General features: G+C 38.4%; 1 protein-coding gene across 3 annotated transcripts in view; it reads right to left on the bottom strand.

The window, feature by feature from the left end:
* sema3fa (sema domain, immunoglobulin domain (Ig), short basic domain, secreted, (semaphorin) 3Fa) overlaps positions 1 to 27,165 on the bottom strand; it is an 84,264-nt gene that overhangs the window by 38,768 nt on the left and 18,331 nt on the right. The window contains exons 1-2 of one of the 3 annotated variants that reach the window (XM_055214036.2): positions 22,995 to 23,343; positions 22,170 to 22,339 (exon numbers count right to left, since the gene is read on the bottom strand). The exons of the other annotated variants lie outside the window; for them this stretch is intronic. Of the exons in view, the coding sequence (XP_055070011.1) occupies positions 22,170 to 22,299 (130 nt within the window). The 5' untranslated portion in view covers positions 22,300 to 22,339; positions 22,995 to 23,343. Of the gene's footprint in view, positions 1 to 22,169; positions 22,340 to 22,994; positions 23,344 to 27,165 lie in introns of those variants that run through there. 3 annotated transcript variants of the gene reach the window in all.

Genomic DNA, 27,165 nt, shown 5'->3' with positions numbered 1-27,165 from the left:
CTATTTAGTTTCACTCTTTCTTTGTTCCATCAAGCGCACCCTGTCCAACGCTGACTTTCCTGCGGGCACTTCACTGACAATATTCAAGAGAAACAGAAGGCGAAGATGAAAGAAATAGAAAAGCTTGTGTCTCAGAGTGGCTAAAGAAGTCCTATTTCAACTTGAAAAGAGCAAAAGAACAAAGTGTATTTAAACCAGACCCTGTGCATTGGCAAGTTAACAGGCTTTAGAGATGTAGAAAAAACAATTTTTTCTTTAATTTAAAAAGTTAGACATCTGCAAGAGTACCGGTTCTTAGGTCTGTCCCCATAAAAATAGTCCACCATGCTTGTTTTAATAAGACCAATTATTTAATTCATGTTACAGGCAATTAACTCTAAACCAGCCATGAAATGATCTAATAAGATTGTCTCTTGTTCGGGTAACTAATTGAATCCATGAGCCAAATGAAACAAGCTAGTGATAAACGGCTTCGAAATAAACTGATCTGAAATTAGTAAGATATGCTTTCACTGGCCGTGTCAACATTGAAGTAAAAACATCTGCTGTATTTATCAAATATCAGTCATGATCAAATTTCTGGAATTACGATATGGGAACATGAAGACTCAATTAGGAAGCATATTAAGGTCAAATTAATTGTAAAGATGTTAAAGTAAAGAACCTGCCACTGAATTTGTATAAAGTCAAAGACAATAAATAAATACTTTTTTTGAGAAATGTCAGTATTTGTAAAGGCTGTATTTTTAGGGAGGCCAGCTAGTGAATGCAAACTGTCCTAAACTTAACCTCAATCCCCAATTTCAAAAGGATTAAGGATCTCTAGCGACAGACACTAGGAGCTGTGGCCTTTAGCCTCCTTACTAAAGCGACAGACTCCCATGCTGGGCCGATCGCAGGTTTGAGTCCCGCTGGGGGGCGGGTGTAAGTAAGACTGGTCACAGTGGTGCCGTGACCCTGATGGGGGGAGTGTAACGGAGGCCAGTTAGTGAGTGAAAGCTGTGCAGTAAAGTAAACTTCACTCCCCAATCTCAAGATGATCTCAAGCGACAGACACTAGGGGCCGTAGCCTTTAGCCTCCTTGCTAAAGTGCCCGACTCCCATTCTGGGCCGCTCAGTGGTTCGAGTCCCGCTGGGGGGCGGGTGTAGGTAAGACTGGTCACGGTGGTGCTGTGACCCTGATGGGGGTCAGTGTAACGGAGACCAGTTAGTGAGTGAAAGTTGTGCAGTAAAGTAAACCTCACTCCCCAATCTCAAGATGATCTCAAGCGACAGACACTAGGGGCCGTGGCCTTTAGCCTCCTTGCTGGAGCGCCCGACTTTCATGCTTGGCTGATCACCGGTTTAAGTCTTGCTGGGGGGCGGGTGTAAGTAAGTCCGGTCACAGTGGTGTCGTGACCCGGATGGGAGTGAGGTTTAGGGGGCTGAGTGTAACGTAGGCTAGTTAGTGAGTGAAAGCTGTGCAGTAAAGTAAACCTCACTCCCCAATCTCAAGACGATCTCAAGCGACAGACACTGGGGGCCGTGGCCTTTAGCCCCCTTGCTAGAATGCCCGACTTCCTTGCTGGGCCGATCGCCGGTTTGAGTCCCGCTGGGGGGTGGGTGTGAGTAAGACCGGTCACAGTGGTGCCGTGACCCGGATGGGAGTGAGGTTTGGGGGGAGGCCTGTCAGTGAGTTGAAGCTGTGCGGTAAAGTAAAACTCACTCCCCAATCTCAAGAGGTGGTCTAGCGACAGATGCTGTGGTGGTTACCCTCCTTACCCTCATGCCCAAGACCAGTTACAGAAATCAGAAAAGAGTCTGAATACATATGTGATTTTTTTGTTTTTCTTTTGAACAAATTTTTCAACATTTTTAAAAATCTTTCTTCACTTTGTCATTATGGGGAACCAAGTATAGATTAATAAGAAAAAATTATTTAGATGATTGTAGTATCAGACTGCAACATAACAAAATTAAGAAAAGTGAAGGGGTGTGAATACTTATGCACTGTATGTATGTATAGCTATTATCCATGCCAAATAAACTGCGATCAGAGCAATAAATATCTTCCGTGATTCTCTTTTTAACAAAATCAAGCAGGGAGAGCAGACATCACATTTTTAAAAAAATCTCTGAAACAGATGTTGGTGGACTCTAGACAGATACCTAACACATTCCTCCTGGCGTCTGTCCAGCACTCTCTCTCTTTCTTTTTCTCTCTTATCCCATTACGCCCTTTTCCGCATCTACATTTCCATCTTGTTATCGAGTAAATACGTTCTCATCTTACAGAAGACTCACAAACTGATGAATTGTGGGACGGTTTTAACAGTGGGATGTGTGCACAGTGTTAAAAGCCACATATTCATCTTTCATTCTCTCCAATTTCACATCTGTTTCTTTGTATCTTTTATTTCCCAGGATAAAGGTTTAGCATATCTATTTTGCAAATCTCATGTCTCCGTTGGGACCAGCTTGACGGACGCAGCACTCGAGCTGCAGAACTCTAATGTAAAAAGCTGAAAAGATTTGTGACCTCTGTGCTTTATTTTTCAGCTATGAAGGGATGACACTTAATCTTTGGGTTTTAACCTAAATGTGTCTGAAAGAGGAATGATTATGACCTTTTAACTTCACAGTAAAGAGACTGTAAATGCTCCAAAATTGCGAAAAAGATCCGGTCCAAGCACTAAGGCACAAGTAATGAAATCTTTTGTCTGCCTTTGTGCCAAAAGAAATCGCAGTTTCCTCTTCCAGACATTTTGGATGTGATTCTCATATGACTGTTTATGCAACTGCTGTCTTTCTTTAATGTGATAATGTTGAACTTATCTAATATAACAACATTATACTACATTGTTCATTAAATGACAAAAACCAGAACAGAATTATTATTTGACGGTAAACAATTCACGATACGATAACAAATAACGATACACGGTTTGCTGTGTGGTATGTTGCTATATATTGCGATACTGTTAATCGAGGCAGTATGATGGGATATTTCTTATTTTTGGAATATAATAGGATATAACTTTAGGAAAGCTGTCATTGAGAACACACCACCATATGCAAACCTTAGCAAAAAAATGTGGGGTGCCCCTATGCAAGTACTTCATGTCATTGTTTAAGTTCAGAGATAAGAAGAATGCTATCTATTGGCCGGGAATCTTGTATAATTTGTATGTAAATAAAACGATATTGCTTTTTTTAGAATCGATACATTATTGCCAAACTAAATTTCACGATACTCACATGTATCGAATCATCTATATTTTCTTACACCCCTATTGATCTGTCGTTAAACTAAAAATTTCCACTTACATTTACGCATTTTATCAAAAGTGACTTACAAAGCATTACAAAGTATACATTTTTTGTATCAGCATGGTTTTCCTGGATTTGAACCCTTGACCTTTTACGCCACTTATGAAATGCTCTACCACTGAGCTACAATAGAGCACTTACCAGTCTATTTCTGATAAGAGGATCAAGTAAGGGTTAATATTACCGTGCAATTTCATCCGAGCCAAAGCCAAGTATTTTAAACTATTCCCATCTTGTTTTAGCAATAGAGAGGACAATGAATTTTCATCAGAAGTGAACTTTCTGCGTAATTGTAGCCGGGAATTCTTCACTGCAGCAACATAAACATGTCAGTCATACTTTCACTTGGATTTTTTGCATGTTCACACAAAAGTGGGGCAGAAACATGACTTCGTCCCACGTTAGACTTAATTGGCCCTTCTTAGGTGAGGTTTATGAAAAGTTCAAAGCAGATCATGGGTAAAAGAGAATTCCCAAATTGGGAGAATTTTAACTCTATGGATTTTGGGCAAGGAGGGAGAGAGATTAAAATGCAAGAAAAGGGAAAAACGCAAAGCTCAGGAATGTCTTCGTTCAGTTTAAAGAATAAAAATAGACAAGAGCGAATAATATTACAGCTTTGACATCCTTAAAAGGAATAGTTCACCCAAAACTGTCATCATTTACTCATACTTCATGTATGAGTTTCTTTCTTCTGTTGAACACGAAGATATTTTAATATATGATGGTAAACCACAGTTGACGGTACCCACTTACTTCCATAGTGGGGAAAACACATATTATAGAAGTCAATGGTACCATCAACTGTGTGTTTACCATCACTAATCAAAGATCTTCATTCTTTTTTTAACAGAATAAATAAACTCATACAGGTTTAACCCTTTATAGGGCACTCCTTGAAATCTTTGGAAATTCTCATTTTTAACCTCAGAAAGCTAATGGGGGATGTTACAGGACATTCTTTAAAAAAAATAACAATATTTTTCACCTTTGGCTGAGAGAAAACTACATGACTCTACTACTTCAAATGAAGGCAGGGGGAGGGCACTTTGAATGTGTGTGGAAGTGACTAAATATGATTACTTGCCCCTTAAAGGGTTAAAACAAAATAAGGGTGAGCAAATGATGACAGAATTTTCATTTTTGGGTGAATTATCCCTTTAAAAAACTTTCCATTAAACAAGCAGGATATCACTTTTACTAAAAGACTCACACACTTCCATACTCACACATACACACACACACACACACGATGTAAATAGCATTTGCATCCCGTCTCTTTATAATCCCCCCACAGAGATATCTGGAGGAGTGATTTACCTGAGAGACGCACAAACACACTCACTGAAATAAACACAAGTGTAGATTACAGCTGCTTACAATGATTATAACTGCAACAACCCTATCATTAAACTGTCAGGTATGTAATTCACTTGAACTTGTATTTACTTTAGAAAACTACATGAACATTTAACAAGCAAAGTACAAATAAGGGCTTGAATCTCACGTTAAGTAAATTATCCCAAAGTTAGTACTTAACAAAAAGAAGCTTTGTCTGCAAATAACTTATGCTAGTTAAACCTCATTCACACAGCACTTTGATCCCAGAGAATTTCCATAAAATTGGCTTCTGTGTGAACATAAACGCGTCCCGTAAATGTTTTGAGATCGCTCCCGTAAAGAGGACCTAGTAACACTGCCGTAACATTCACGGAAAGCATTCTGAGTAAACAAGAGAAAGTAAGGACGCACGTGTTATTGCAACAAAAGGTTATGGTTCAGCTCTTTGACATAGGGATTTAAACGCAGTGCAACATTCACAACCAAAAATGTTGGCAAACTGGACTGAAGCAGATACCAGGGAGCTTCTCACTATTGCCGCTGAAGCTGAGATCAGCAAGATCACGCTCTCCTTATGATCTTATATACAAAAAATGCATGCGCGTGGTTTCTCGAAATATAATAAGCAAACCTCAGACACTGTGGAAAAAAACTACCAAGTGCAGAACTTTGAATACGTCACGTCTTTAAAGGATTAGTCTATTTTCTTAAAAAGAAAAATCCAGATAATTTACATCCAAAATGTTGATGTCTTTCTTTGTTCAGTCGAGAAGAAATTATGTTTTTTGAGGAAAACATTGCAGGATTTTTCTAATTTTAATGGACTTTAATAGAGCCCAACATTTAATACTTAACTCAACACTTAACAGTTTTTTTCAACGGAGTTTCAAAGGACTACAAACGATCCCAAACGAGGCACAAGGGTCTCATCCAGCGCAACGACTGTCATCCTTGACAAGAAAAACAAAAAACATGCACCCCCAAACCACAACTTCTCGTCTAGGTCCGGTCCAGCGCGGTCCAGTAGTGACGTAGGGAGGTCACATGTTACATATATAAAACGCACATTTGCGGACCATTGTAAACAATAAACTGCCACAAAGACATTAATTAGTATCAATTGACATACAACAACGTAGAAACGGTCCTCTTTCAAGACACTTGTAAACACTGGGGCGGAGTTTCGCGTTCGTCCTCTGTGACCTCTTGACGTCATGACGTATTGCGTGGGGCAGCTGGCGCATCACGACCGTTTCTAGACGAGAAGTTGTGCTTTAAAAGTGTATATTTGTTATTTTTATTGTCAAAAATTAAAAATATGGAATAAGGAAAATAAATTACTTTGACTATTTTTATGCATAAAGAATTGAGGTCACCGAGATGTCAAACATATATTAAACCATAAGCATTAACTCTTCCAATTGTCTTATCTCTTCCTTTCATATCTGGTTACTGGTTTATCCATTATCTCTGCTTTAGTTCCCTTGTGTCCTTCACTGTCCTTTAAAATCACGGAGAAACCCTTGGCAGTCGGTGACGGACAAATTTTTCCTTTTACCACCCTGTAACCCCTGTTGTGAATTCACATTCTGTTCTTTCCATCCCTGCGTTCTGATTGGCCAGCTCCCCCTCTGCTTCCACCCCATCGCGATGCTTTGGTGTGTCAAAACGGGTCATTGTCTGAGTCTGAGTACTGCCGCGGCATTAGAGTCCGTGCCTGACTGACAGATGGTAATAAATGGTGGCAGTCTAAAACAACACGAAGGGAGAGGAACCCTTGACCTCGCGCCCCTCCTGAGGTCAAGCCTGTTTAGAAACCTCAAGGCGGTAACTCCCACACCCAAAACACATCTGGAGGGAGAATAATATCTTTCTGTGGGTTTTTATGTGTGTGTTAGGGAATCTAATAACTTGTCATTACACGGTCCAGCACGAGTACAGACTGAAACTGCTATATTTGCTGTCACTCATGGCTATACTATAAAGTCACTTCCATTAGATCGATGAGAAAAGTGAATGGTGTCCTGAAACTGGATGCACAAAAGCACAGCGATGAAATGACAGGTGAAATCTGCCATAACGCAGCGACAGGTAACAAAGAACTGCTACCATGGAAACCAAACCAGCAGACGCACGACAGGAAGGCATTGTCTTTGTTGATGGGAAGAAACGAGTGGATGAACATATACTTCATGAGATGAATAATAAAATACAACCCTTTTTCTTACACTGTGGCTTTTATAAGAATCACTATCATCTCCGTTTACCCTAAAATGAAAATGTGGTCATTGTTTATTTAACCACACAATGTCTGAACCACATATATGACCAACTAAAATAACCAATTTTGAAGAATGAAGTGCGATGGAATAAACATAAAAAACCCCGAAATAAACATAATCCATATAACTATAGTCATCTGAAGTCATAAAATAACCTTGAAAAATACACAGAAATTTACTTTGTAATTCACTCATAGACTTTACAACCTGGTGACCATTTAAAATAAGGTTAAAGCAATGAGAATAGAAATTTCATTTTAGGGACAACTCTTCCCTTAAAATTTAATTACTGTGTCTTGCATCTAAGGGGTTGAATACACAATAGAGCCCGACCGATATATCGGCAGGCCGATACTATCGGCCGACATTAGGCATTTTCCAAACTATGGGTATCGGCATTCGTAATGGCCTATAAATGAATATAAAAATAAAAAACGGATGAAACAGCCTTAAACCATGTCATGAGTGTTCCCGTTGTATAGTTTGTCCACCAGAGGGCATTCTACAACCTCCCTGTTGACAACACTCGTGTATAACGCTTAACACATCCTGCAACCTGCTGATCCAGCCAGAGTCGGGGCAGAGAGAACAATGGTTTAGTGAGTTCATGGTGAGTTGGTCACGAGACATACATTACTTGAATAACAATTAAAAGATGTTTTGTTGCGCGTTTCTGAGAAAAAATATCGTCCGATATATCGGAATATCGGATTTTAAAACCAACAAACATTTGTATCGGTCAGGCTCTAATACATAACACAATTTTCACTAAAAAATTAGACCTTTTAAGTCATTTTGGCCATTTAATTATACAACAACAGCATTTTAGGGATCTTAAAATGCATACTTTAAACAGAGGTTTGAATCTGCAAGATTTGTGACACGGGACCACAAAACCAGTCGTAAGGGTTAATTTGTTTTTATTTAGATTTATATAAAGTTAGAGTAGAATAAATAAGCTTTCCATTGATGTATGGTTTGTTAGGATAGGACAATATATGGCTAAGATACAACTATTTGAACATCTGAAACTTGAGAGTGCAAAAAAGTCTCTACCACGCATATTAATAATGAAAAGTCTGTTTTAGCACCATCTACTTGCTAACTACCAAAATGACCTTGTTGACTGAATGAGGAAAGTAAGCTTTTACATAAACCGAACTTGAATGGGAAATCCAGTAGAGCAAAGTTTGTAGGCAAGTTTCTGGCCAATTTTGATCCCAATTTTGCTGCATCCACTCACAAAAATAAAGTTTGATACATACAGTAGGAAATTTACAAAATATCTTCATGAAACAGTATCTTTACTTAATATACTTGGTATATATAATATACTTGCTTTTCTACAAATATACCCGTACAACTTACGATGAGTTTTGTGGTCCAGGTTCACATATCATTGTCGTCTCCGTGTAAACTGCAAAATTGCAAATTCGTGAAAGCTGTAAAACTGTAATGTAATGCGTATTACGTGTTCAGCCTTCGCCAACTACTGTCCTTTCATGCATAAAGAGCTCATTATAGTTGCGTGTTAAGGGGCTCGTTATAGTTGTGCGTAGGTCCTACGGCGTAGCCACAACGGCGTAGGTTCAGCATTGGTTTTTTATATATTTATACTTTTACGTCGTCGTCCGCGTCGCAAACACACGTGCAGACCGCTGGTCGGCAGTATACACATGTGTAACCACAGTAGCAGTGCGACCGTCAATGAAGAAACAGCTTGGCAAGTTAACCCACAAACGAAGAAGAAACAGCAACTTTTTGTGTATGATTATGGAAGTAAATAAACAGCGCCTAATGTTGCAGTTTGAGTTAAATCACTCCTCAACTTGGCCCATCTTTGTTTTCATCGTCGTAAACGGAAATACCTATGACACAGTTTTTTTTACCTGACGGGAGGGGTTCTGTTGGACCAATCACAGCGCTTGCGGTCTCCGTAGAACTAATGCGCTGTTAAAAATTTTGCGAGGTGCACGTCAGGCTACGGATAACCTACAGCATAGCTTTGGCTTAGAGTTTACGCACGACTATAAATTGGGCTTTAGTCCTACGACGTAACATTGACGTGCATTACACGCTAGTAGGCAGTATCCACACGTGTAACCACAGTAGCGATGAAACAGCCAAAGAAACAGCAGCTTGGCCAGTAAACCCACAAACAAAGAAGCAGCAGCATATGGATAACCTACAGCTTACAGATAACCTACGGCGTAGACCTTAAGCACGACTATAACTTGAACTTAAGAAAATGTTTTTAGTCATTTTTACAGACTCATTGTTTAGATACTACACGCCAAAACCTCAAAGGATTAACTTTTGGTCTGAGTCGCTGGTGAAGAGGGCATTGGTCCAACACGAAGCGATTTCGCCGACCCGAGTTCGGCTTGGCGGCCCGAGTTCGGCTTAGCGTCCTTTGCCCGTTCGGTTCCCCTCTCTCCACTCTGTACTTTCCTGTCCTCTCCATACAATATTATTTGTCAAATAAATGCGAATAGGGTAAAAAATCATTTTTATACATTGTTGTTGCATAAACGTACCTAAATGGCAACTGTTAACATTGTCCCCTACTGTTTACAATGTCAAAGCATCTCAATAACAAGCCCTGAGCTATAGGTTGGTCCTCAGGCTCCCCCCTAACTGCACAAAAGGTGCCACGAGGGTCCAAGTCTGGGGTTCGCTAAAGCTCACTGGTGTCAAAGCCTATTGTATTCACTCATTATCAACAGACCTGAATGTTGCTGTGTCTGACCGAATCGCATCACGGTGGACCACACAGTCTTTCTCTTTCTCTGTTTGTGGTGAATGAGCACAATAGGGCGAGTCAAAAGGGATATTTCACTTCCTACTCAAAGCAATTAGGGTATAGAAGACTTGAGTGACACCAGAAGAGTCGTGTCACTCCATTTTACTGACATTGAAGAAGATGCAACACTTAAAAATTACAAGAAACTTTGAAGGTTTTTATAAATGGCAGATTGGGAAGGTTGTCAAATGTTTTAAGGGCTGTTGGCCAAAATTTTTAATGGCAGGTCTTATTGTGCCAACACGAGGAGTACTATGATAACATGCACACATATGGGGCATGTTGTCACAAAAGGTCAATATGAGACAATCTTTATCCAGTGTAAAGTTTCATAGTTTCATATAGTCAAGAGGTCCTAATGTGTGCCAATACAAAGTCACATTTCAAAAATAACCTACCCTGAGAATGAAAGTGTGACAACTAACCCCAGTCGACCCTATATATACACTTGGTTACTTTCAATCTGTCTTGCACATTTCCCTCTGTCCAAAACACAATCAGCATGGGACAGGCACAAAAGACACCATCACACAAACGCATGGCCTAGACACAGGGAATCATTGTCTAGCACTCATGCAGAATACTAACCATGTCTCTTTCTCACTGTGAAAAGTGAGAAAAAGATTTCCCTTTTTCCCAAAGCCGCACTCCAACAGTAATAGAAAAATGTTTTGATTCTCCACACGAGCTTACCAAATCCCTCATGTTACACTCGAGAAAGAAAACACATCAAATCGGCTGACAGTGCAAAGCGTTTATCCAAACCGGATAACCTTTGGATCTAAGGCTGTTTTTAAACAAGACAGCCATCTGCAATCTTGACGCTCTTAGATGTCTTTGACGCTAACAATGTATCGGTGATGAGAGCTAGAGATGGATTGAAAATAGAATATGAAGGGAGTGATTGTGTCAGGAAAGTGTCAACTGTGATTTGTTAGATGAGAAAGTGTAATGATAAAGCAGTTAAAACATACAGTCTGCAGATGAGTGTTGCAAGACAAGCAAGGATCGTTCTGTGAGTGCTGTTAGTACGGCTGTTCCTGACATGTTGTACAACGAGAGATAACGAAAAGTGAGGACAGCTGAATGTCTGCAGAGCGTAAAAATGATTTTACATTACTGACAATAACAGCAAACTGTGCTGTGGGTATTTAAAGAAAGAAACAAACTTTGTGAGTTTGTATAGAAATCTTCTTTTCTGATTTTTAACAACCAACTTTCTTGGCAATTTCGAATACATTAGAAAACATTTTGTCTAAAACTGTCTGAAAAGCAGGAGATCTCCACAAGCTCCTTAATCTAATCTAATTGCTTAAAGGGACACTCCACTTTTTTGAAAATATGCTAATTTTCCAGCTCCCCCTTGAGTTAAACATTTGATTTTTACCGTTTTGGAATCCATTCAGCTGATCTCCGGGTCTGGCGGTAACATTTTTAGCATAGCTTAGCATAATTCATTGAATCTGATTAGACCATTAGCATCGCGCTAAAAAATAACCAAAGAGTTTCGATATTTTTCCTAATTAAAACTTGACTCTTCTGTAGTTACATCGTGTAGAATTTTCTAGGCTGATATGGCTAGGAACTATACTCTCAAACTGGCGTAATAATCAATGACTTTGCTGCTGTACCATGTCTGCAGCAGGTGTAGTGATATTACTAGGGATGTCCCGATCCCGGGCCGATTTCCGATCACGTGGTTTCAGACTCGATCAGAATCGGACGTTACCTTTTGATCAGGACTCGGATACATACGCAGGGTTAGGTTTAAATTGGGCCAGGACCGCAGACATACTGAAGTTCTCGCACTGCGCCAGTGTACGCGCTGTGCAGTTGCATGTGAAGTGACGCGAATAATGACGTGTTTTCAGGCTTCACACACTCGTGCATGCGCGACAAAAGTGGGTTTTTACCGCTCATTTAAACGACACGTTGATCGTTTTTGTCACTATGTGCTCAGTTAATCTACATCAGTACGCAGCTCCGTGTTTCACTCAGAACCTCAAGAATGCGCATTCGCGCAGGAGGATCACATTACACATTGTAGAGATGAGAGATAGAGAGAGAGGTAAGAATGGTGCACACGTCGAAAAACCTAATAGAAGTCTAGAAACAAAGTATTAAAGTAAGTATGTATAGTCATGTCATTCATCTTATTAAAATATGTTAACTAGATAACTGGATACAACTTATTGTATAGTTTAATAAAATAATTTATTTTGATTATACAAATCAGTTACGACCTAACTATAGTTATTGTTTAACTAACTGATTTATAAGACATAGCCTATTGCTGAATAAGTATGATGTTTTTCTTGTTAATTGAGTCTTTTTGGGTAGTCTATCTTATGCCTAGAATTAGTCAAGGAGGTTGAGTCTTATAACTTCCTTCAAAGTTTGATCAATTGTGCATAATGACATGTGCAACAAATGCATATAGAGACTCATAGATTTGCATAATTTAAAGTTCAGGTTTTAAAGTTTAGGTCAGCTTTAAAGCTGAAACTTATAAAATCCTATCAGAGGTCCAAAATGTCATTGAAACACACCAGTGGCTTTGCTGTCATCAGGATTACACATGTTACCCCTCGAACCCTCCCTCTTAACAGAGCATCCCCACGAAAACAAACCCCAATTTAACCCCTGTACATATATACTATATATATTCTCATTATTTTTAACACATCTATAGTTATGCGCTGGCACCGAGTTAGACCCTTTTGACTCCACACAGAAACAATGCGGCATGACATAAGGAATATCCTGGATCTGTTTTTTCGCTCTTCTTTATTATTTTTTTTATGTATTATAGAAGTATCGGATCGGGACTCGGTATCGGCAGATACTCAAAATCAAATGACTCGGAGGCAAAAAAACTGATCGGGACATCCCTAGATATTACGCACTGCCTGAAAATAGTCCACTTGGTTACTTTCAATAGTAGGCGGCTATTTTCAGGCGCTGCGTAATATCATCTGCCTAGAAAATCTTTTAATTTTCCATCTGTCTTAGTACACGATAACACTACAGCAGAGTCAAGTTTTAAATAGGAAAAATATCGAAACTCTTTAGTTATTTTTTAGCGCGATGCTAATGGTCTAATCAGATTCAATGAATTATGCTAAACTATGTTAAAACTGGTACCGCCAGACACGGAGATCAGCTGAATGGATTCCAAAACGGTAAAAATCAAATGTTTACCTTAAAAAAAGTGATGCTTTCAGATGGAGCGGCATTTACTACACAGAGCATTAGTTCACTGACAGTTGGGGCAATTTTGCATTAATTATCGAGGACGTATCGCCTGCGATAATTAATGCAATATGGCCCAGCTTGTCAGTGAACTACGGCTCTGTGTAGTAAATGCTGCTCCATCTGAAAGCAGCTGATGGCGATTTACTATTAATCAAGGAACTGGCTTTGTTAAATACGATTGTTAAATACGTTTAAAATATTGTTTTCCTTCACAAAGACATACACTAACCCACTGAAGTGATTAGGATTACTTGTCTTGATTACTGATGGAAGGATGTGCTTTTTACTGCTTCATCAGGATGGCATTTTATTATAAAATTATTAATTTGTGTTCAACTAAAGAATACATTATAAGATAATTTTCATATTTGGGTGAACTATCCTTTCTAATCCCTTCTTGAGAAGGCAAATCACTAGCTGACACCACAAAAGCCCATGGCCTGGACTGAAAATGTGACAACCTCTGAAACAAAGTTAGACGCATTCAGATGAAGCTGATCATTAAAATCTCAAGCACAACATGGTGTCTTATAAATAAGAAGTGTGACCCAGTGCGGCTTCTTAAAATGAACATCCTTCTGCCACACACATACACGTCCGCCAACCCACACGCTTGTCTGTGTGACTCATCTGATGAGCTGTGACCCAGACCTCACCCAAAACGAATGTCTGTGCTCTTTCTCACCTCACGGCAGGGATTGCACACTCCTTTGGGAGGGTGGCATGTTAGACGTGTCCTCCCCCGGGAGCACACCGAATTAAATGAAAAGAAAACAACAATCAAGAGATTTGGAATTATAGACTGATGGTAAGCAAAAGAAAATAATGTAAAGATGGAAATAGAAAGCAAGAATATGGACACGTCCAAGTTATAAATCACTGCGTCTTCATATTCATGTGCCATAAAATTTGCGACAACTTTAAATACAATACCATGGGATCACAGTAGTATTTGCCAATACCAAAAAACAATAAGCAGCACAATATTGGCATGGTGCTTTTCTAAAAAACATGGTATTGTATTACTATGGTACTTTTTGGTCATGACAGAAAAGAGGAAGACAGAGAAGAGAAGGTAAGGGTGGGTCTAGGAGTGCAGGGTCTCTATATTTAGCCCTGCTGCTGTCACCTCAGCTCTTCTGTCAATGTGACGGTTTAGATCCAGAACAGTAGTATGAGATGCTGGGATACACCAACACTTTGGCACAAGCCACGCTGAGAGCATCTTCTGCATCACAGTTAAAAATCTGCGCTCAAATGAAACCAAAAATTTTAGTATAGTGAGAATATAAGTGAGAAGTCCTGCCAAATTCAAAATTATAATCTGGTTTAAAAATGCCATAATAAAGTTAATACAGCACATGATCATATAACCCATTGGCAAAAACTAAAAAAGGATAGAGAACAAAGAACAGCAAGACTTTGCCTGTCTACTTCCCATGCAGCCTTTCTAAGTGATTCGTATGAAGCTGAAACTGATGTAGGGTCAGGAGGTTAAGTTTATTTCTCTGCCAAGCGCTCCATTAGAGAAAGCCCCATGGGAACGGCTCAGAATAATGCATTTTAGATGACCTCGATCTCTTTTGGTTTTTAATACCGTTTTGATAACACCCTAGGGTTTCGCTTACAAAACAAGATCTCGTCTGGGCTTCAGAAAAGAAGTTGAATGAAGACTAACAAATATTTAGTTGAATCAAGGAAAATACAAAGGAATAAAGATTGGGCCAGAAATACAGAAGTGCACCTAATCTTTTTCAAAAATTTCCCATCGGCACCACAGGTAGGACATCTGTGAAGTAACTGTCCTGACTGATTTGTATTGTGTGTTAAGGTGTCTAAGGGGGAATTGTGAGAGACAATCTCATCTGCTGTCTGAGCGGATCTCCAACACAGGTCTTGGCAGGTTGAAGGTTCACCTTTCAGAGAAACATTGATTGCTTAGGGTCTCTGTCTTGCACATGATTTTCCATTCTTTATCTATGTGTATCCGTGTGTGTATCCGTGTGTGTGTGTGTTAGAGGGAAGCACTTAGTAAACTCTCTGGTGTCACCATTGACCCAGTTAGAGTCCAGGTATAGACAACATAAAGGATGAACTTAATCATCTCATAAGTGCAAAGTATTGAGTTCACAATAATTCGAGTTACTGTATGTTACTAATATACTAATACACTCTCTCTCTCTTCCATCAATATGAAAACATATCACGCTTAAGGCCAAACATATTTCCATTAAAAAAGCACTAAAAGAAAATTATTAAATGGTATGGAAAAATAATGCAATGCCATTACAACGCATAAGACAGCAAACATCACCTTCAGCTGTACTATGTAATGGCTTTATGAAGAAACTATAATCTTTACCCAGTAATGTTTTTTAATAGCAGTTTTCAAGATAATATTCTCAGTTCAGAAGATGTATGTTCTCGATGTTGGAAAATATTCTCAGTTTAGATGTAGAGGTTTCCAAGATAATATTCTCAGTTATATATATATACAGGAGCTCAGATGCAAAAGCAAATAAGTGCCATCTCTGTCAAAAATGTGATAATGATATTAACCGAATGCTTTAGGCACGTATTATACGTTCATCAAATACTTTCGCTTAAAGGGATAGTTGACCAAACCATTTGTGGACCCCATTTACTTCCACAGTATTCCTACTGTGGAAGTGAATGGGGTCCACGAATGATTTGGTTACAAACATTTCTCAAAATATCTTCCTTCGTGTTCACCAGAACAAAGAAATTTATACAGGTTTGTAACAACATGAGAGTGAAAAAATTTTGACAGAATTTAAATTTTGGGGTGAACTATCCCTTTAATTCTGGCCTCAAGTCATTCAGAAATACCGGTTTCCTGGCAGAATCTGCAAAACTCCATGTCAATTTTTCAGCAAAGTCCTCTAAGTGCACGAAAGATGAATTGGATGAATGATGGCGTGCACATTCAAACTTGTGTCTCGAGTACTTGGACCTGAATACAACCCGAATGTGAAACTGATTGTGTGTTTCAGTTTCTTTGAACTCTTTCCCCGCCAGCGTTTTAAAAAAACAGTTGCCAGCCAGCGTTAGCATTTTTCCAGATTTTCACAAAAGTTGAATGCCTTCATGAAAATGTTCTTCTTAAAAAATATAACATACGATATATTAAATGAAAGAAAAGACCCTCTGCCTTTTAAAAAAAACCAAAAAAACATTTCATCCTACCTTCAATGGTTCTTCAAATTTTGAGCAAAAAGCTGAGATAACTGCATTTTTGTGAAGGAAATTTTATAGAGATCAGATTCAGAGTGGCTTCCGGGTTTTATAAGTTGCGGAAGAGCGCCACCTGGTGGATAATAGTATTGTGGAAGGCCAGAAAAATACTCGTCATTGGCAGGGAAGAATTGACAAGTTAACTCGTCAATAGCGGGGAAAGAGTTAAATCTGTTTCAATTTCTACATTCTTACTTTCATCATTCGCATTGTTTTTTGTTGCTTCCTAAGTGATTATGCAAACTTTACTATGTCTTATCCAAATAAGTGTGAAGAAGTTTTGGAAGTGGAGGTTTTATGCCAAAAAGCCTGCATGCACTTAGAGGGTTCTGCAGCGAAAGATAGTCAAATTTGTTAAAGGCGGAGTGCACAATGTTTGAAAGCCAATGTTGATATTTGAAATCACCTAAACAAACACGCCCCTACCCCAATAGAATCTGGACCTTCTTTTAAAAGACCCGCCCCACACATACGCAACCCGGCAAGAATGTCGGTTAGTAGACATGCTCCTTACTGCTGATTGGCTATAAGTGTGTTTTGGTAGTCGGCCCGTCTCCTTTTCCAAAGCATTTTTCAAACATTGTGCACTCCGCCTTTAAATACCAAAGAAAAGACTAAAGTGACATTTGTGACAAAAGGCATTTAAATTTAATAACTTTTGCATTACCATTAAAATTAAATTACTAAACCTAAACATAAGAACCTGATAAAAATCATTTTAGACGCAGTTAGAGAGTTTTGTAATATTCTTTATACTTTAAATGTAAATATTAAATTATATTCTCACCTCGGTATTATAGTCTATTTGGCTGTTTGGATATATTTATCTCAGTTCTTCTTTTTTTTCCCACATGGGCAATTACTGCATCCAGGTGTTTCTCAATAATGATGAAATAAACAGCAAGAACAGCTAAATGCTTTAAAATGGTGTGGAAGATTACCGTAACAAGCGTTTATAAGAGGAATCTGTTCACTCTTTTCCCACACAGTGAGGACGGACCCCCTTGAAAAGGACCTGCTCTAGTTTTTTGGGGGTCATAACCTCAGCCTCTGGCACCCTTAAATAGGCTGTTATTAGTGCTTGTTTGAAGATAAAAATAGACTACACCTTAGACAACCACACACATGCACAAATATTGTGTTGTGTTCTGGTCAAGGTATACGTGACCCAGTTTGAAAACCCAACTAAATTATTTTTTTTGCGATTTACACATTTTCTATGTAAAACTATTCTATATAATGTAAAGATACCTTTACTATTAACTTAGTAAGACCATGTGAAAGATTAAATTCAAAGTAAAATAAATGCGTAAAATCAAACTTTGACGCTCCTTATCTCATTGTTAGATTATGAGACTTTAGCCCGAATTGCACAGATAGGATCACATAAATCCCTTTAAAATAATTGATTGTGCCATTCAAGACCAACAGTGGAGCCAACTGGAGTATCATATAACAAGCGTTTCAAATAAAGCTAATGCACTTTTTACTACTACAGTACATAAAATGTAGTAGTCAAGAAAACCACCTGAAAGCTTTCTCAATGAGATTTTACAATCTCCCATAAAAAAACTACATATAGGCTATCATCTACACCAGATGGGCTGTTTAAGAAAAAACGTGTTTAACCATGAAACCCACAAGGATGGATGAAGCATTTCATAACACTTTCTATGCTTGATATGATTGTGATAATATATGCATTGCTGTCCGCTCCACCTTGACGTCCCTTGATGCACCTTGAGATTGTTGCTTTAAAGTGTCTGAGGACATTTTTCCAAGCATGCAATTCTTCGAAGAATCTACTGATGGGGTTTAAATTAAAACAATGTGCACAAACAATACCCGTGGCACTTTTTTAGACACACAGCATTCCTTCATGGACCAGCATTTGGTTTCCTAACCAGTACAGTGATATGATATGCATAAACATGCTCATAAATCCATTGTCATGTCCAAAACAGATGAATTATGAGGGCTGGTACTCAAAGAGATGAACTTTGCCTGTCATGTGACTCCAAAAGTCTACTGGGCTATAGCGTGATTCAAAATGAAAAGGCGGCTGTGTAAGACAAGGATAAAAATTACTTTTTTTTCTCAGGACATTTTGAAGTATCTTTCATACAAAATGAACGAGTGATGAGGGTCTGAACTTTTCTGATAATTCATGTCATGTCATAAAGTCGTGTCTGATACAGTTTACTAGACCTTGAGCTTCACACAGATGATTTATATTGGCTTCAATGGGGTGCGTTTCTGGCTTGGACTGTCTGTAATGTGAAAGGGCACAAGAAGACACCAGTATCTCCTCTCTTAACTCACCGACACCAATCACAGGCAGCCAAGTCCTCCCTCGGAGAAGGAAACTGACTCTGTCTGGCAGAATTCCCTGCCGTTCCTACATGCTTGTACTGGAAAATAAGAGTCTATCTGAAAGAAGGAGATACGCCATGTGCGGTATGGGTGTGTGAATGTATGAGTTTCTTACTGTAGCATTTTACCTGAATCGCCCCAGGGAAGATTTTTAATAAGGCATTAATTTCTTTACCTCTTTTTTTCTTAAACAGGACCTTAAGCTAAATCGAATCATCACAGACCATGCATGAAATGACATATTGTCTAAAGCAGTACTACTTAACACACGGCCCCCAGGCTGCAGGAAACTTAAGATTTTCTTCAGGCTTGTGCAGTGTTGTAATTTTTATGGAAACAATATTTGCAAATAATTACATCTTAGCATAAAGATTGGGAGCAGAGCTGGTGGTATAGCTGATGGCTATAGAAATAACTGTAGAAATGTGCCAACCACTAAAGAGTTTATAGTTTTTACTAGTTTTAGTTTTTTTAGAAACTTATGGAGCACATAGACAGTAAAAAAAATGAACAACGGGTCTCCATAGACTTCCACAAAATTTAATATGTCAAATAAATCTGTGGTGTCCCCAGAGTACATATGTGAGGTTCTAGCTCAAAATACAATATAGATAATTTATTATAGCATGTTAAAATTTCTACTTTTTAGGTGTGAGGTATTATACCCTTCTGACATCACAAGGGGAGCCAAATTTTAATGACCTATTTTTTCACATGCTTGTAGAGAATGGTTTACCAAAACTAAGTTACTGGATCTTTTTCACATTTTCTAGGTTGATAGAAGCACTGGGGACCCACTTATAGCACTTTAACATGGAATAGTCAGATTTTCATGATATGTCCCCTTTAAGTCAAAATATCTCTAAAATGGCCTATGACTCGAAATCAGAGTCTGCACAATAGTGATTGTGAGGTGATGCCGCTGTAACGAGGCCCCTCCCATTTTTCCATTTAATCACAAACACACAAATCAAGTTGTCACACAGCATCTAATTATCAACTTAAATCAAACTTATTAGAAAAACAAACACTTAAAAGTACATAAATATTATTAGAAATAACTAAAACTAAAAAAAAATTTATGTGAAGTGTAATTTGATTTATAAGTAGCGATTTCGGGACCAGTCCTGCGCAGTAGTAAGCTGGAAGTAAAGCCGCGAAATCAAGGCAACGCACTCGCACTCTCGCAGAATGCGCACATCACAGCTGTCAATCATGACGTGACACCACCGTTTTTATAGCATTAAATAACTAACTAAAAACAAACTTATTTTAAAAACAAACACTTGAATTTACATCAGCGAGATAAAAACTACAGTAAATGACAGAAACCAGTTTTGGAAAAAAGATAATTGAAGTGTAATTAAACTGTTTAGTTGGTCTCAAGTACCATTGAATAACATGGGGGAGGCGGAGTTTATGACCTATACTAGGACCAGTCACTAGGGGGCGGTCGAGACATTTTGGCTCACTTTGCAGGGCTTTTGCGGCACGCTTGGTCTCAGGTGGCCACCTCAGTTTGGAAAGCTTTATTGATTACATTGGGACTACAAGGAGTTTACACATTATTAAGTGTAAATAAAATGGGTTGTTTACTGTAACCAAACAATGGCAAAACTCGTTGCAGTAATAAAGAATTAAAAGCTGTAAATTTGGTTAAAAATCAACAATGTAGTTTATTACATCAGTGTTCCAAAATTTCGCCCGCATAAAATAAGTACTCACACTTACAATTTAATGGGTAATGTTATTTAACGTAAACCCACGCAAAAATATTTAAAGTAACCTGCAATTTGTTGTTTCAAACAGAGATGGCGATAGAGAGCCTATAGTTGGTCAATACCACCTGTGTGGTGCATATATATCAGCTACATTGGTTTCAAAATGTGGCTCAGGCGATCAGATTTAGGCTTGAGGCTAAAGCGACCTTGATTTTGCGGCAACTGCTGTAAGCTTTCCAAAGTTGACTGGTCCTGTTCTAAACAACTAATAAATCTTATCGAACACTTCAGCATTCAAGCAACCCATTACAGCAGCAAACACCTTCTGACCTCATGACATAAACAGTCGTAGCTCATATTTAAGTAACTGAGAGAGACATATAACAGGATGTCCTGTATATCCCAAAGACTTGCCTCAAGGCATAAAGCCAGACGATTATGGGCAAAGCTTGGCTTTCGGCTAGCCGTCATAATGATTTTCTAATGACACAGACCAAGTACAAAACCAAAACAGGATCCCGCTAAGCTTGAAGCTGTTTGTGGGAAAACTAAACGTAAGCCTGTAACAAAATGTACTTTTTTTGCCAAAGACGTTCAATTTCAGGGCAGGAACGTGCTTGCTGTGTTCAGTAAAAGAGAAATGAGGAGCCAGATGTATTAACCATAATTCATCTAATGTGCTTCCAATACGTTTTACATAAAACAGACGTTTAATTTTTCATTAATAGTTCCGCTATGGTATTTTGATCATCTCCAGATAGCTCAAAGCTCATGTTTTGCGCATGCATGAGGTATGTTCTCCAATGTATTTCTTGGCAGAAAAGAGCGGTCATTGTCTTTGGTGATTGACAGGAGCACATTATCATTGGACACGGAGTATTAGAGAAACCAACCAGACTAATAATTGCAAATCATATACAGTATCAGCATTTTAAATATACACTTTTAAGCTGTACAGCCAAGCCGAAATTAAACTTTTTTAGCCTGGAAATGTAATTAAAGCACATTAATGTTTGTTTACAATTAAGCATTTAATTGCATTCAAGCAATATCCCAGTAAGTGGCCTTTTTCAACAAAACAGATCCTTGGGAATCGAACTCATGCCCATGGCATTATTCCACCAAGCTCAAACCATTTTGCTATAAAGGAGAAATTAGGGATGCACAGTCCCGGAAAATGTGAAACTACCAAGAACACAAATATTCCGAGAATCCCAAGGGAAATACTGTTTCAGAACTAAAAACTAATTGCATTGCTTAGCCAAGCAAGAGGCGTGCGCAAACCCCGACAGACCCAACATGAAAACCAATTCCCTCAGAATGGGTAAACTCACAGTCACAGAATGATGAGCAAACCTTGCATTTGGGTCTCACTGTTTGGCACACCGCACTTCAAGGAGTGTTAGAAAAACCCATTAAAGAAACACAATAACGGCCAATAAAAAGGAAAATTAGTTCAGGCAGCAGACTGTGAAACTCCCTGAATTAGAAAGGTAAAACAGACAGGTAACCCAAGAAGGAAAGTAGCTTGCTCAGCACTTTATCAGCCAAAACTGAAGAAAGGCCAACCAAACACAATTAAAGAAGCATTGCACCTATATGGCCGGGAAAAATATAGATCGGACGTGCATTAAATATGCACAACAAGTAAACATCACAAGACTCATCAGATTTTCCAGGAACAATGGGGGACAAAAATAATAAGGCGTACTTCCCACGCAATCTCCATCATATCATCTCCAGGTATTTATATATCTCCGTTTGTTCATTCGAACAGCACTAAATCTCATCTCTCTCACATATTAAGCAAACAGAGGAGATGCACCCTACCTTTGAAGGACAGGGAGACTCGTGGAGCAGAGGCGGGTGGTAGTGAAGACAAAAGATTGCTGTGGACCGAGACAGCTGAGAACACAGAAACCAGAAGGGTCCCCAGCACCAAAGTCCCGGCTCCCTGCATGATTGCTTTATCCAAAGACCCGCAAGAGATTTATTCAGTCCTACGTGGGAATGAAGGGAGGCACAAATATGAATGTGCTGAAAAAGTTCCTGATATATTTACCACGACTGTGACAGGCAGCTGTGATAATTAGGCAAACATAAACACAGGTATTCATATATCTGTTTATTCATATTTATTTGGATCAGATGTTTGTGCCAATTAAAATGTTTTTGTTACACGTGCTTTCAAGCTGACATTCCATTTTTTACATACCAGCAATGTGTACAGGAAAACGTATATATATATTATATAATGTAATATAATATAATGTAATGTATGTATGTATGTGTTGATTGAGCCATAATGGAATTGCAGCTGCTGTTGATAAATGAAGTTCATGATATAGGCTACATTATATAAATATATAGGTACATGCATTCGTTCTCTCTCTCTCTCTCTCTCTCTCTCTCTCTCTCACCACACATACACACACACTCACTCACTCTCTCTTTCTTTCTCTCTTTCTCATATTTGTAAATAACAACTCTGCTATGAAATATGCTAAAATATGCTTATCTTCTGAAAACCAAGATTTATGCAGTGATGGATAAAGTGATCGATTAAAGACGAGTAAACTCTCAATTAAATGTCCTTATTTGCAGAACGGCAAATTCATCTGAAAATAAACTGTATGAAATTAACGGATAACTCACCTATAACACGTCCGTCACAAATGATCCTATGTGTCCCAAACAAATCATTTGCAATCCAGCGCCAACAAACGCATAAAGAAAAGCAACGCGTCCAGGCAATGCACGCAAGAGTCCACAAAGTAGTTGCTTGTAATCTCCTGCTTTTTGACTCTGATCCCGTGTCAGTTAAGTGCTCGTGGGAGTTTTTAAACGTATCCCGTGTGTTTTTGTCCACGCGTGGTTGCTCTCATCGGGTCCGATGCTTGTCTGTCACTGAATGAGTCTGGCAGGTGGATAAAGCGCAGTGACTCCCCCTGGGCGGAGACTTACCTTAAAAGTAACTCCCATTTATCTTTTGCATGCCGCGCTGCGCAGACTGATCAGGAAATGACATCAAAGTACTGCGAGAGCACAGCTTTCCAGTCGCTCTCGAGGTACTTTGATGTCATACGCCTAACGGTCTGCACACCACCGTACAAAGTCGAGCACACCTATTGTAAATACGCGGGGCGGAATTAAAACAGTTAAAACGAGTATTTTATTTCAGTGGTTGTCTTCAATAACTGCGCGGGATTATCGCGCGGATTCGAGTCGCTCTGTAGCACGCTCGTCTCGCGCGCTCACTCACGGCGGACCACGCCCACGCGATACGCGTCACATATCTCAAGTTTTAAGATAAAATACATTTTCAGCCACTTAGTTTTGAAACTCTCATTTTCATTCTAGGAAAATTTCCATAGATTCCCCTAAAATTAAATCTTCAATGCATTTATGTTGTTGGTGAGAATGAAATTTAAAGAATTAAATGAGATTTGTTATGGCTTTTTGTGTAAAAAAAAAACGAATCAGTTTAGAAGCAGTAAGGCTTTTACATACATTTTTGCATTCTTAAACCCTATGCATTTAACACAGCAAAGTAGATCCTCTTAGTCAAAGTGAAATGTTGGAAGCATGTGCAATGATTTATGGAAAGCAGCACAACATTAAAGCAAGTCTGCCCAAATAGCTAGCGCCTTGCCTGACCAAAGAAATGACAGTCAGGACTATTCATCAAATAAACAGAGGAATTACAAAACAAACATCGAAACCACAAATTCAAGAAACCCTGAAAGAATTGTGAATTAGAGCAGCCCATTCGTTTTCTTTTATTGGATAAGTTTTGAGGTTACAAAGACAAAATGTGTGTTTGTGAAAGAGAGAGAGAGAGAGAGATTTATTTGGACAGTGGATAGTGAAGGGCTGTGTTGCAATGCTCTGCTCACTGAATATCACTTATACAATTTCGCTGCTATCTTAGTTTTTTGTTTTCACTAGCCTACCAAAAAGCAACAATTCTTTCTGACTGTAATTTAGTATTTCAGTATTTCATTGCCAAATCAACACAAAAATCATAAAAGATTTATTATATGTAAGCATTATTTTATACACAAAACAGTAAGCAACAAGAGGTTAAAAAGTTTGGAAAGTAAACATATGCAGAGCTAAGTTCCTCTGACATGTTTTCTTATAAATTGGCATTTTATCAGACTCTTAGCCTATGTTATACAATACAATAATATAATACAAGTTTATTTATATGGCACATTTAAAAACAATGGGAATTGACCAAAGTGCTTTACAAGGTAAAAAAAATGCAAAACAACCAGAGAAACAGATTAAAATGAAGATAAAACAAATAAATTAAAAACCTAAAAAGCTTGTAACAAAAAGAGGCCTAATATCAATATGAATCAAATGATATTGAAGACCATGGAAAAAGTAAAATTTGAAAATTGCCACAAAGTTTGGGTGGATCTTATAGGCTGGAAGCTATTCCATAACTTTGGGCAGATGACCGCAAAAGTGCGATCACCCCTGTTTTTAAGTCTGGTTCTAGAACATATAATAAATCAGAGTGGCTAGATCTATCTAGACTGAGAAGACGGATGTTATAATTTTAATTTAATGACAAAGAAAATGTTAAAGCAGCACTATGTAGTTTCCATGTAAACATGACTTACAGCTCCCCCCTGAGGTTGAAAAGCGCAACAGTGCCTGGTATCAGATACTCTTCTGCAGGCAGAGGGAGGGGCGGGGCTGTGTGCTCTACCCTCCACCGCCACTTTCAGGGTGTGCTTGTAACAGCTAGGAGGCTGCTCAGGTTGCAGCAACAGTACAATTTGTCCAGTTAAAAGTTGTTCTATCACTGAAATAATTTTAGAGACATTATTTAAAGGTAAAAAAACTACATAGTGTTGCTTTAATAGTGAGTAATTTCACAAATGTCAATTTAGTCATTTCATTGCAGTCTAAAAATGTCTGACACATTTTTAAGCCATGTGGACACAACCAGTGTTGGGGAAAGTTACTTTTAAAAGTAATGCATTACAATATTAAGTTACTCCCAAAAAAGTAATTGCGTTAATTAGTTACTTTTCATGGAAAGTAATGCTTACATTGCTTTTTTGTTTTTAGTTACTTTTGCGTTACTTTTTCTTGGCTGAGGCTTGATATCTTTCAGTGTTTTTATGACTGAAAAGTTGTGCATTCAGAAATTGCATATTTCATCACAAAAATGTGGAGCTCTGGCCTGCCATCTCAGTTTCTGACTCAAACTGTTCACACACAGGAGTGTACGCATGGGGTGCATAATGTGACTACATTTAGTTTAATTCAGTACATCATATAAAAAAAATTATATTAATTAAACTAACAAAGTAACTTCCATTACTTTTTTGAAAAAGTAACTCAAATATGAATGTGTACATTTAAAAAGTAATGTGTTACTTTACTCGTTACTTCAGAAAAGTAATATTATTACGTAATGCACGTTACTTGTAATGCGTTACCCCCAACACTGTATACAACACACCGCTGGGTTAAAAGTTACGCAACTGCTGGGTTAACCCTGCATAACAACAACTCAACATTGCGTCATTTTTATCCAAGTATACGGTAATTTTTAACCTAGCATATATTCTGTCCAATATTTTCCCATTATGGGTTAAAAATAACCCAGCCATTTTTTAGAGTGTGTTATTTAACAAATTTGACAAATTTGTTTTTTGCTGCAAAACCCTCTAAAGGTGGTCGCACACCGGACGAAAAGCGCAGCGCCACGTCGCGTTGCATCTATGACAACTCGAAGGTATTGTACACTGGAAGTGCACATTAAATAGTGCATGCAAATAGTGCGTCTACTTCAAAATGCTAAATATACCTTATCCAATGTTAATCGCTAACAATTTGGGACAAATATGATATTATTTAATGTTGATTGAGCTGATTTGAAGTAAAAGTATTTGATGAATGTATACGTTTAGTGTATTTGGTCAATATCATCATCTCATTGTTGACAGACGTGGCATTTAGCAGCTTTTGCATCTGAGCTTTTCATATATTGCTCAAGAGAACAATAAAACAACAAAATGTGGGTTCCACTTAAAACTTGAACATTTTTTGACTGATAAATCACTCCTAACTTTCTGTTTGATGCAGGAATGTGCTCTCTGTCTCTCTCTCTCTGATGAGCCCATTGGAGAGGCACAGATGAAGATGGGGAGATAAGACAGAGATTTCTCTCTTTCAACACCAGACTGTCTGCTAGCGAAGCATAGCAAAGTCAATCTGCGTGTTTGTGTACTCCCGGAACAGACAGAAGTCTATAGTCTTGATAATCAAAATGACTCACTGCAAGCCAAAGTTTTGGGAACGACAACCAAATGTAACAAACAACAATATCTTATGATAGGACTACGAAAATGCAGAACTGTAAGATTCTGTGATGTGTGTGGTTGCATTCAGCTAAAGGAAACAGATAACAGGTGTGAACCAGTATAACAATGACACAGACACACAGAATGGCCTTGATTTTCACACACCAATCCGAGACAATTACCACTCTCAGCTCCTTAAAGCATTTCATTATCTCTGCATCAGCAGCCAGTCTAAGTGCAGGTTCATGTGTGTGAGTATATTTCATATCATTTGTGCAGATGCATTGGTGATACGCACAGGTAGACGGATTACGCTTGATTTATTTGTAATCTACTCAGTAAGAAGGTTTGTTACGCATTAGATTTAGTAACAGATCACATTTAACATATTTTACAAAAACATACATTTACTCAAGTTCATACTGTCTAATGATCTATATATATTGGCTTGTGGTCTTAATATGCATGCAATGTTTGGTTATTGCTGCGCAGATTCT

This window comes from Misgurnus anguillicaudatus, chromosome 8 (assembly GCF_027580225.2).
Source record: "Misgurnus anguillicaudatus chromosome 8, ASM2758022v2, whole genome shotgun sequence".
Taxonomy (NCBI): domain Eukaryota; kingdom Metazoa; phylum Chordata; class Actinopteri; order Cypriniformes; family Cobitidae; genus Misgurnus; species Misgurnus anguillicaudatus.
Note: the sequence above shows the minus strand (reverse complement) of the source record. Positions and strands in the feature narration are given on the sequence as shown.